General features: G+C 55.7%; 1 protein-coding gene across 1 annotated transcript; it reads left to right on the top strand.

Moving 5' to 3' along the window:
* Positions 1-4,548: 4,548 nt before the first annotated feature.
* INS49_011354 (uncharacterized protein) lies at positions 4,549-10,687 on the top strand (the record flags this gene model as incomplete). The annotated part of the gene is made up of 3 exons (XM_043172072.1): positions 4,549-5,041; positions 5,161-10,409; positions 10,469-10,687. The coding sequence occupies 3 exons, from the start codon at positions 4,549-4,551 to the stop codon at positions 10,685-10,687; spliced, it is 5,961 nt and encodes a 1,986-aa protein (XP_043023817.1).
* Between the last annotated feature and the right edge of the window lie 1,282 nt (positions 10,688-11,969).

Below are 11,969 nucleotides of genomic sequence, written 5' to 3'. Positions count from 1 at the left end.
CTCCGCCCGGCGATCACCATCACATCAAATGCCGTTTGCTCCTCGCCAACCTTCTCGCACCGTCCGAGCGCCATAGATCTGTGTGTCCTGATCAGCACCTGCTGTGGCATTTTAGGCCGCGGGGACCTGTCGAGGTGACGCTGTACCTCGACATATGGGTGGGAGCTTTGGACAATTTACACGTAGTTGAAGGCGCCCCTCCTGCCAGGTTGTGATCACCATACCCCCATCTGAGCCACCGAGTTTCCCGGTGGCCTGTCGAGGGTCTGTCCGCCGAATTCCCGACGGATAGAAAGTTTGCCAGGACTCGAATGGTGTTGACCAGGGTTTGTTCCCAGTTATTGTTGGATATACAAATCTTGGTACCCTGTTGGAGAACGGCACAGGGACTCACTCCGGAGACAACGCCAGGCACATAACCTCGGACGTGAAACTTTCCCTGCTGCTGTTCTCCAATGTTCGATAGCCAAGTGAGTCCCTTGTGGGGATGCGCAGGACGACCCGATAGTCGCAAGGGCTTGAGTCCTTTGACGTGCATGCGAGGCTCCTTGGATGGTTTATGCGAATACACCCACACCGCTTGGAGGGCAGTGGAGATATAGCACGGTTATACTAGAGCACTTCTCCCCTGATGATGATTGCCTGAGATGTAGGATTCGGTCATCGCCCCTGCTGGTCTCGCACACCATCAACTCTTATGTGTCCCACCCTCCCTCAAAGACACGAAAACCACACGAGCGAGGATTACAATTGGGTTTCCGACGCACCACCCTTCCGGGTCGAGGGGGAAAGCGACGCGAAGGAGACTGTTTGCTCGAGTTTTCGCGAGACGTTGGCGGTGTCGTCAGAGTGAATGACGAGCATATGCCTGATGCTCTCCAACCCCCCCCCTGTGACCATGAGTGCCCTGTTCGGTGAGCAAATCTGTTGACACTGTCGTATCAAACTAGACGTAGGCGGGAGTTGTGCCCCATCCTGAGAGGTCGTAGAAATTTCAAGCTGCGGTGAAGCTAACAGCCCTGACAGAGCCCTGTCCGTTGCCCTTATTATTCTGCTGGATCCCGGGCACAACAGCAGAAAGAGAGGCATGTCTCCGATTTGTGTGGCCGGGCCTCTCGAACAGAAATCGGCACAGTTGCGGCAGGTGGGGTGCGGGCTAGGGCAAGATTTAGGGGTTCATCTCCGACGTGATCTTTGGACATCAGAAATGTGCCCCTCCAGATCGCGTAGGATCACGACGATGTGCCGCGGAGGGTGATCCGGAGCAACGTCGTGTCCCCACTCTGGGCGACCTGCTTACCCACCGCTTACCTCGTCCTGACCTCCCCATGCAATGCTTCAAAGGATTGCACCAGCATCCGTCTCCCTTTTTTTTTTTTTAACGCCTGTGTAAGCGAGAAGTGGAATGCAAGGCGGACAAGTGCCATGGGGCCAGGGTAATCACCGGAGCCGCAGCGGTTCCGTGAGGCAGGCCTTCTTCTGGCTAGACAACCCCTGGTGGGGGCAGAAGTTGGCCGAAAGGAAAGATGCCGTGCAGTGCGTGCGTGCGGCAGAGGGTTACAGAGGCCGAGACGTCAGACCACGCTCATTTGCGCAAACAGGGAACTGTGTCGCAGTGGGGCCGGGAGGATCGGTCTGTCGGGAAGGCTGCTCGAGCCTTTCGAAGCTCTCGCAGACGGCCGTGGAGAAACGAGGCTGTCACAGAAAGAAAAATGGCTCCCCGCCGAGGGCAGGATTCCCGGCCGAGCCTTGGGATTCTGGTGAGCGCCTGGCCAGTGGAGGGACATTGGACAGGGTAGGGTGTTTCATGCGCAGGGCCATCCACCGCCTCTCTCCTCGCCTCTTCCTCGCGTCTGCGGCTGCAGCAGCAGCAGCAGCGCAGCGCAGCGACAGCACAGTGGCAGCGGCCGCCACAGTTTGAGCGATGAGGCACGTGCATGGGATTTCTGTCATTCGAGCGGCTCTCCGTCCCGACGTCTGTTCAGCTGCGGAGCTGACTCGGACCCACCTGGGCTTTCTCATCAGGCGGGTATGGATGAATGAAAGTTGCCTAGTGTAGACGCATACCCAGGCACGTCCATCATGGGGGAGCAATTGCGTCGCAGACACTGTGAGGCGCACACGTTTTTTGTGCGCGTGCTACATGTCTTCTTGCTCCTGCCGGTACGCACAGATACTCCAACCAATACTGTGCCCGGGTGTATCCCAGTGACGTCCACCCTACGTCATCCCTGAAGTTTCTCCATATTCGGCAGGGATTGCCGCCAGGGACCCCTTTTTAACATGGTCTACCTAGGTAGTCTGGTACGCACGACGCAGTATCTACTGTAGCACACGTTGACCGCGCAGCGCCCAGAGGGCACAGTACTTCGCGTCGACGCCCGTGGTGCAACCACGGCGTCGGTCCCACAGCATCGGCGACAACAACCCAGCCCCTTGTCTCCCTTTTTTTCCAACATCGCTTGCTTGCTCGCCTGCTCGCCTGCTTGCCTCCCGTCCTTCCCCAGCGCACCCACCACCTCGCGGTTCGGCCTGGGATCGACAGCTGCAAGCAGCAATATGGTTTGCTCGCGAAACGTTCAACGAACAGACTGAAAACCTACATTGGCCATTCCCCGTGTGTGGCATTGCCATCATCAAGTCGTGCACGTATTGCGGTGTTGGCTGTCAGCACAACGCCCATGTTTGGTCTTGATCTCGATGGAACGGCGAGTCAGTGTCATCCCGATGCTCAATGCGCTTGAGAGGCTGCCTGTACGCCTACCTGCGCGGGGACCTTCAGGCACGCCGCACACGGATGGATTGTTGGCGGTTGCGAGGTGGTAGATATCATGTTCGCAGAGCCATGGATTGAACCAACTTTGTCGATCCCACGTGTGCTCCCCTTGACCTTGACATTGGGCCTTGTCCTTGGCTATGGCATCGTACACACATCTTGAGGAGTTGCGGAAGCTTAGTGGAATTCCACAATCTCAGCCGTGAGAACAATCCTGAGCAATCCGGGAGATGAAGAGGCTCGTCGACGCTTGTTCTTTGCCATGAGCAGGTGACCGTGACGAGCCCAACGGCTGGCGGTGACACCATGATGCTGATTGTGGCCGGGTTGCCGGTACTAGCAAATGCTGGAGGTACATAGAGTACGTACACGTGTAGTCGGGTTCCCCATGATTCTTGGGGTTGCTTTCGACGATCCTCCTGTAGCTTTTGGGACCATCGATAAGAGTAAGGACAGAGACTTTTCCTGAAGACTCCTAACCCTGTGGCCTGAATGCCGGCACCTGCTCTGTGCAGGAGCTGTCTGCAAGCTCCGAGACAGAAGCTCAGTTGAGACGAAAGGTGCCCACACGGGAGACATGGCCGCCCTGTGACAAATCTCGACTGTCTACATGTGTAGTAGTGGGTGAAGGCCTCGACGAGCGCCCAGGAAAAGAGTCGCTACTGGGTAGTAGGGAGTAGCGTGCGTAGGCGAAACAGGGAAGGGAAGCCTCAGAAACCTGGACAGGGCGGCATGGACCCACAGCCGCGAAAAACCTCCAGCACCAGCACCAGCGCCAGCACCTGGCGACCTACCTAGGTACTGTGGACTAGCTTGCCCTGACACTGTTACCGTGGTTGGCCTTGGGGATTTGTTGTCCCAAATTCGAATAGCATCCCGCCCGGGCCAGGCATCACATTACGGTAATGCTGTGCCAACCTTGTAGTACCTAGGTAAATAACAATAGGCGCCGTGGTGATTTCCTTAGCAGCCTGGACCGCGTCTGTCTTGCCAAACGGGTCCAGTGTATCCGTACACCAAACGAAAGCCGCATCGCCCAAGCGACAGCAGCAGCAGCAGCACTACTCGCCCGGCACACTGACGGCCCTGGTGGTCCTTGGAGTCCAAGTCGAGTGGCGGCTGCCTCCTCCAGCCGCCCGTGCTGCCCTAGCCTTGCTCCGTGCTGCCCTTTCCCTCTTTTATTTTTAACAGAACAGCCGCACACCTACGTCATACCGACCGCACCCAAAACCACCCGCACTGGCTGTTGCCCGTCCCGTTCAATTCAGTCAGGCCGACCCTGGACGTGCTTCCCGCCTTCCAGCTGCAATTGCTGCATTGCAGGCCCGGCCTACTACCTGTCTGTCTACCTGCCTGCCTTACCTCGTTTGGTCTTCGTTCGTTCGTACCTCGCCTGCCTCCAGGAAACCAACAAAGCCAGACTCAAATCCCACCTTTGCCGCCGTCGTCAGCTGCCTCTGACTTGACTTGCCTATTGTCTTTGCCTTGCCCTGCCTTGGCCTTGCCTCACCTCGCCTTCTGTCCTGACTTGCCTCTAAACCCTTTTCTTGACTTCTACTACTCCCACCTGCTCATCCTCGCGACTTGTGTTGCCCAGTTTTGCCAGGTGCAAATCCGACGTGCGCCGCCCCTTCTCCTTCCGCCTTGTGCCAACGACCTCTACGTACATGCTGTAGAGCGACCACGACCACCCAATTGCGACGACCAGACTGCCGCGCCCACTACTTCAGACTGTCCCCGACGCCCTTCCAATGGAACAGCACCTATGAGGCATGCCAAGGTCGATTCCAAGCGCTGAGGACCGGGAGAACCTGTTCGACACGCGCCACTCACCCAAACTTCCGCCGGCACCTTCACCCGAGCCGCAGGAGAAACAGCCTGGACACTCAGATGCGTCGCCGACGTCGCAGGGAAATGAGCGAGCCGTGATGTCAGATCGCCCAAAAGCCGCAGGAGAGGGCAAGCAGCCTCTGCAAGACCCGAGGATTCTGGCCTTCAGCAGGAGCGCCTCGAGCTCCCCTGGTGGCAGCGGGAAGTCGGTCGGGGGGCTTGCATCCCATGCTCGGGACCAGTCGAGCAGTACGCCCGAGACTGCACGCAGCAGTGGTGATGATGGAGCGAGCCCGCTGGAGTCTAACTCCCCCAGGTCCTCCATGGACTCTGCCAGCCAGCTCAGCCAGTATCGCGAGAAGCTGGCCAGGGAGATTCAGCGGCAAGGTCTCGGCGCAAAGCAGGGCCCAAGCACCGGCCCAACAGCCAAACAGAGTCTCGCCTATCCTCGAGGACGCCGCTGCCGCTGCGACAAACACACCCAGCCCGGTAACCTCGTCTGGGCCGTCTACCACGTCAACTAATGCCTCGACAGAATCTAACCAAACAATCAGGGGTGGTCACCCCCGGCTTCGTCGCCAAGACACCGTCATACCCGTTCCCCCGGATGGCCAGCAACCCCGGATACGTCCCTTCGTCTTTGCATAGGCCTTTCACGACGTTATCACCGACCGGAGCGGCGTACGAATTGTCTTCCATGTCGGCTGCGGGAACTCCCGGCCATGGCGCCTCTCGACCGCAGGATAAGATCTTGTCCAACCCATCAACGCCTGCATCTACGATAACATTCCAGCCCACTGGTGCGGCCCACGCAGGTGATGACCCGGACTTTCCCACCCCGAATCTTTACGACTTGTCGTTGATGATGTCGGCCGAACCGGGGCTGGAGGCCTGGTGGAAGACTGTTGTGCACATCATGACCGTTTGCTTCAAGGCTGAGAGGCTGACATTGTCCGTACCCGCTGACTCAACTGACCTGGAAAACGTTCCGTGGGGCCAGAAAGCAACCTACAACGCACGGCCAGAAGATAGTTTGAGCATGGAATACATGGCCAGGGGTAGTAGTCTCGTACCCAGCAGCATAGGTGACGTCTCTGAGATTGTGTCATCGATGGATGAGGACACCCTACGGCTGCAGGCCCCATCACGCCCCCACATTCATACTCGCCACTCTTTTACGGCGTTTGAAGAAGAGAAACAAAAGGATACGTCATCAGCCAAGCCGCGACCTTTGTTCAAAAGACCGGGCGTTTTGGCCCGCAGCAGGAGTACGTATCCTGAGACTCCGACACCGCACACGGGATTGAACCAACGAGCCTTGGAAGAGCACGATGCAGGAGCACCAGAACTGGCTGGTGTATGGGATGCGCCTGCGCCGGAGAGGGAGACACAAGGGAGAGTTTTTGAACTGCTGCAAGCCTTAGACTACGAGGCGGATCCGCTGATCGACCACCACGGCGTGACAAAAGTGCTGGAGCGAGGGCGCGTGATTGCCCTGACACGAAGCTACCCATACCTCGAGGATGTGTCCCAGACCAAAGCCACGGACACCAAGGCACCTGGTCGTCCTCACTCGCCGGACGGCCTCAGAAAAAAGGGCAGGTGGATACGGCACGACTCTTCCACGAAGTTGTCTAACATCCTGAGCTCAGCCCATCCCATAAGGAGTCACCCTAATGAAAGGAGGGCTACGCAAAATATTGACAAGATGATTTCTGAAGGAGAGCCTAGACGACCACCGACTCCGAAGTATGAGGAGTATGAGCAAGCACCCCCATCTCCCTGGTCACAGTCGCCGGCTCCCTCGCCTGCAATCCGAGCTGATCCGAAGGATAATCCTTTCTTCACCGAGGCCATAGTCGACGAATCATCTTTCGATCCCACTCAGGGGACTCCAGACTACGCTGCAATAGGGCCACAAGAGGCCATCGGGGTAGACAATGCTTGGACTGTTCTGCATATTCCCTTGAGACACCCACTCCTCTCGAAGCCATCCAGCGGGTTCAAACTGGACACTACGCTCATGGAGCAAAGGTCGTCACGTCGCGGGAAGGAGAACGCTCCAGATGCTGAGAAGCAAATCGACCCGGACGCATTCCGGAAAGAGAAGCAAACCCCCGTGGCCATCCTGTCCATACTCAGCCCCACCATCCCCTACCCGTCCAATCTTCGCTACTCGCTAGAGCATCTGTCACCGCATCTCGCAACCTCATTTGCGCTGTGCCGCCATTATAGCAATCTGGAAGCCGAAGTCAGTAGAATGCATCACCGGAGGCCAAGAGTCGCTGGATTCGGCGCCGTGGATCCCGAGGGCCGACCGATTACAGATCCAGCAATCATTAACTACGCAGCCCCTGAGGAGGCTGCAGACAACTCGTTGGCTGGAAGCATGACAAGCCCGAGTGAGTACTCTACGCAGTCACGAAGCGTGACGGGCACTCCTGGGGGCACACCAGGCTGGGAGTCCGCTGGCTTTGGGACCATGATGGATAAACGACCTCCGGTCTCAAGCCCCGCGCCTGTGGGCGGTGACAGCTACTTCACAACCAAGTCCAAAGCGAACAGCAAGTCCGAATTTTCCTCTGCTATACAACAGCGGGTCAGACGCAATTCCAGGAGCAGCACGACGTCAGAGAAGCGCTCCTCCTTACGATTATCTGGTGGAATGTCAACGGAGTCTGGTCATTTCAGCCCCGATGTCAACGAGGATGACATACCTGCAGAACCTGCGATCAAGGCACCAGAGGACACCGCCCAAGCAGCCTCCACGAAGCGTGTGACGGGGAAGGAAGCACCATCAGAAAGCAAAGAAGACAAACCAGTCGAGACCAAGGGAACCAGGGCGTCATTTCAGACCCCTCATCGCCATGTCAAGCTCCATTCTTATGGGGGAGACTTTGCTACAACCTTTCAATCATTGCCTCCGGGCTCGACCATTCCCATAAGGGGTACACCATCTCGAGCCGACACCATGCCCACAAATACCTCTGAGATGGCTTTGCCTACGGACAAGCTGAAGGACCTTATCCTAGATTCCATACCAGCGCAGCTCTTTGTGACTCTGCCAAGGACTGGCGAGATTGTCTGGGTGAACAGTCGTTATCTTGCCTACCGTGGGCAGTCTCTGGCAGAGCTTCACGCAGATCCCCATGCAAGTTTTCATCCGGATGATCGTGAGACCTATCTCAAAGCTTGGGGTCGTGCAGTAAAGACGAGTACGGACTTCCAGATGAATGTGCGGATTCGCCGGTTTGATGGGGCTTTTCGATGTTTCTCGGCAAGGGTTGTTGCGTGCAAGAACAAGCGCAACGAAATCGTCTACCATCTGGGTTCATACACGGACATCCATGAACAGACCATGGCGGAGCTCAAGGTTGTCCGGCAGCAGGAAATCGAGGCCTCAGAAGCCAAATACAGATTCCTCGCGAACCTGATCCCACAAATCATTTTCACCGCCACCGAGGATGAGGGAATAACTTTTGCCAATGAGCAGTGGCTCGCTTACACTGGGCAGAGCGAAGGCGATGCTCTGGGCCTAGGATTCATGGACTACGTGCACCCTGACGATCTGGCCAAATGTCGGATACCCTCAGGCCAGCATTCTGGAACACCACCGCTCGGTCGGGCCAGGATGGGCAAGAGAAGCCAAGAGGGGCACAAGGACAACAAGCCATCCGAGCATTCAACCCCAAAGAACACGACCCATGTTGAGAGCAACATACGGGGTGTGCACCACCCGCTTTCTCGACAGAATAGCTCAAGCAGCGACTCGGTCTATGAACTCCCTTCTGCAAATTTGACCGAGCTGGCCAAGGATGGCGTCGTCAAGGTGGGAACGGATAGCAACGGCAGGTTGTCATACTCGACCGAAATCCGGCTTCGTACAAAGACTGGTGAATATCGATGGCACCTCGTACGCTGTGTCGAGATTGACAACATTGGGAATGGTAGTAGTTCTTCTTACTTTGGGTCGGCAACAGACATCAATGACCACAAGCTGCTTGAGGCGAAGCTGAAGGAGGCCATGGAATCAAAGAGCCGCTTCTTGAGCAACATGTCGCACGAAATCAGAACACCACTGATTGGGATCTCGGGCATGGTCAGCTTCCTCCAGGACACCACTTTGAACGAGGAGCAGCGAGACTACACAAACACCATTCAAACCAGCGCGAACAGTCTGCTGATGATCATCAACGACATCCTTGATCTTTCAAAGGTAGACGCCGGCATGATGAAGCTCAACCACGAGTGGTTCCATACGCGTGCTCTGATCGAAGACGTGAATGAGCTGGTCTCGGCCATGGCTATTGCTAGGAGACTGGAGCTGAACTACATTGTCGAAGAGGATGTTCCGACGTGGGTCAAGGGCGACAGAGTGAGAATCAGACAAGTGCTTCTGAATGTGATTGGCAACGCAATCAAGTTTACCGACACTGGTGAGGTTTTCAGCCGATGTAGAGTCAGGACTGATGCGTCAGGGCTCGGTGAACGGCAGGTCATGCTCGAATTTGCAGTGATCGACACCGGAAGGGGCTTTACAGAAGAGGAATCGAAGCTCATCTTCAAACCGTTCAGTCAGATTGACGGCAGCAGTACAAGAGCCCATGGCGGCAGCGGTCTTGGGCTCGTCATCTCACGACAGCTTGTGGAACTTCACGGCGGAAAGATGGACGGCACAGCTGTGCCGGGACGGGGTGCGACCTTCACATTCACGGCCAAGTTTAGCTTGCCGACGGCGGATGACCACCCCGACGTACCCACCAGCCCACAGCTACCACATACTCCTGCCGTCCTTGAGGATATCCCCACTCAACCATTCCGGCAGTTCACCATCACAAAGCATCGCTCTTCCACGGCTGCTAGCCCAAGTCATGCCGAGCAGGAATCCTCCCCGGCCGTCGCATCCAGTGGAAGCTCGAACCCGTCCGTGACATCGACCGGAACGCGTGTTACGGGAAGATCGTCAATCTCGTCCGTGAATGTCGGTCTGGCCCGGTTCAGCGAGGCTGCTAGGGCCAGTGGGCAGGATCTAACCCAGATGAAGTTGGAGATGCCATCAGGGCGAACTTCACCCGGGCAAACGCCAACTCCCGAAAATCCGGGCAAGGTCGTGGCTGCCAAAGAGTTCCGCCCGCCGATGTTTTCAATTCTGGTGATCTGCCCTCAAAAGTACAGCCGTGAGGCCACCACGCAGCACATCGAGATGACTTTGCCGAAGGATGTGCCTCATCAGATCACCGCACTTGCGAGTGCCCAAGAAGCCAAGCAACTGATCAGTCGCGACGACCCGGTCATCTTCACACACATACTCATCAACCTTGCGTCTTCCGAAGAGGTCCTATCATTGATGAGCGAGATCAGCAGTTCGACATTGCTCACCAAGACAAAAGTCGTCTTGTTGTCTGACTCCCTCCAGCGACAAGCTCTGACGAAGCTCGTCGAGGACAAGAATCTCGCGGAGGTGATCTCGGATAGCAGAGTCACCTATGTCTACAAGCCGGTGAAACCATCACGCCTGGCTGTCGTTTTCGATCCGGCCAAGGAGGGAGATATGAGCGTGGACCGTAATCGGTCCACCGCCCAGCAGATAGTCGAGACGCAGAAGAAGAGCTACCAGGAGGTTGAAAAGCGAATGGGAAACAAGGGCTACAAGGTGCTACTTGTTGAAGACAACCCCGTGAACCAAAAGGTCCTCAAGAAGTACCTGATCAAGGTTGGGTTGGAGGTTGAATTAGCTGCAGACGGCGAGGAGTGCACAAACAAGGTTTTCGGCCATGATCATGGCTTCTACTCCTTGATACTGGTTAGTACCAAAACCCCTGGCTCATGTTGTGGCTCCGCGGGATATTGACAGCAGGCCAGTGCGATCTTCACATGCCCCGGAAGGACGGCTACCAGGCGTGTCGCGAAATCAGAGTCTGGGAAGCCAAGAACAAGCATGGCCATATGCCCATCATTGCACTCTCTGCGAACGTCATGTCAGACGTGCAGGAGAAGTGCGTCGAGGCAGGCTTCAGTGACTACGTCACGAAACCAGTGGACTTCATCGACTTGTCAACAGCGTTGTCAAAGTTCTTTTGAGCCTGAACCTCAGTTGAAATGCCAGGCTCCGTCGAACTTGGCAGAAGCACCGCTGAGAAAGACACAATAAACGAATAGATGTCGCTTGCATACTACTGGCGTTACCATTGAGGTAGTTCTATCTACCAGAGAGCATCATACGCTTGTGGCCAAAGGGTTTACGCAGCGAGTCAGCATTTTTCATTTCATATTCTTTTTGTATAAACTCCCCTGATACCAATTCACACGAAATATCATTTTCTCTTCCAAAATTTACCAACCCAGGTACCAGGCGAGCAGACGATGCTGAAGATGGGAGAGACATGTGATCATTGGGCGCACAAGCAACATGAGCAAAGGATGATGGGCACGTCGTTGGCAGTCAAGTTAAACATGCCCCAAGCGTTTCCATGTACGTGTATGTGTGGGCTTACGAGGACGTTTCGGGAAGCCTACGGTCGCCTTTCATCACGGGATCTCATTACTACTTCTTGGTCACTGTCCCTAGGCTGGTCTAGCATCGTTCTTCATCCTGCTACTGGTACTGCTGGCGCTAGACTGCAGGTATGACTGTCTCGTCACCGGGCACCAAAATGGCAGGCATTATTGATAGTTCTCGTTGAGTTTGGGCGCAAGCTGGTAAGACTGGCGGCCATTTCGGTTTCCCCAGCGCTTATCGAATCTTTAAAGAATTCTCGATGGGAAATCATTTCGGAGTTACAGGAGGGCGGGGTATTGGGCTGAAGGAGGCACAGATGGTTCGGGCGTGGGGGAAGGGGGTCATCGGCGATGGGAGAAGAAAATTAATGATCTTTGGTTGTCTTATTCCCCTCCGCGCCATTGGTGTCTTGCACTTGTTAGGCATCTTCCGCATTCGTGGTAAATGAATCAGAACATAATATTGTCGCAGTACATTAAAACGGCATGCTGCCTAGCAGCCCTCTGATATATGTGACGACGTGAAGACGCCCTTCCCGGGAGGGATTTGTCTGATGGTCAATTGCAGGGCAAGTGGCCTGCTAGAAGCAAGCATGAGTTTGCCTCGTCGATTGCGAGGCCGTCGCTCCTGGCCAGAGACGAAAGGCTCCATGGAATAGGCTCGCACACCTATCAGACAACGCGCATCTCTTCCGGTTCTCGCCAGGGACTGTTTATCAGAAATGACATGATCTCAAGTGTTCATAACTTCATATTGTACTTGGTTCTCATTCTACTCGTAATGCCCGACGTCTATGCATGTTCTGTCAACGCGTGCTTATCAATCTGGCGGCGATGGTGGTATCTCCTCCGCGAATATGCAAAC

The sequence above is a fragment of the Diaporthe citri genome (genome assembly GCF_014595645.1).
Source record: "Diaporthe citri strain NFHF-8-4 chromosome Unknown scaffold_5, whole genome shotgun sequence".
Taxonomy (NCBI): domain Eukaryota; kingdom Fungi; phylum Ascomycota; class Sordariomycetes; order Diaporthales; family Diaporthaceae; genus Diaporthe; species Diaporthe citri.
This window is presented reverse-complemented; position numbering and strand designations above follow the sequence as displayed.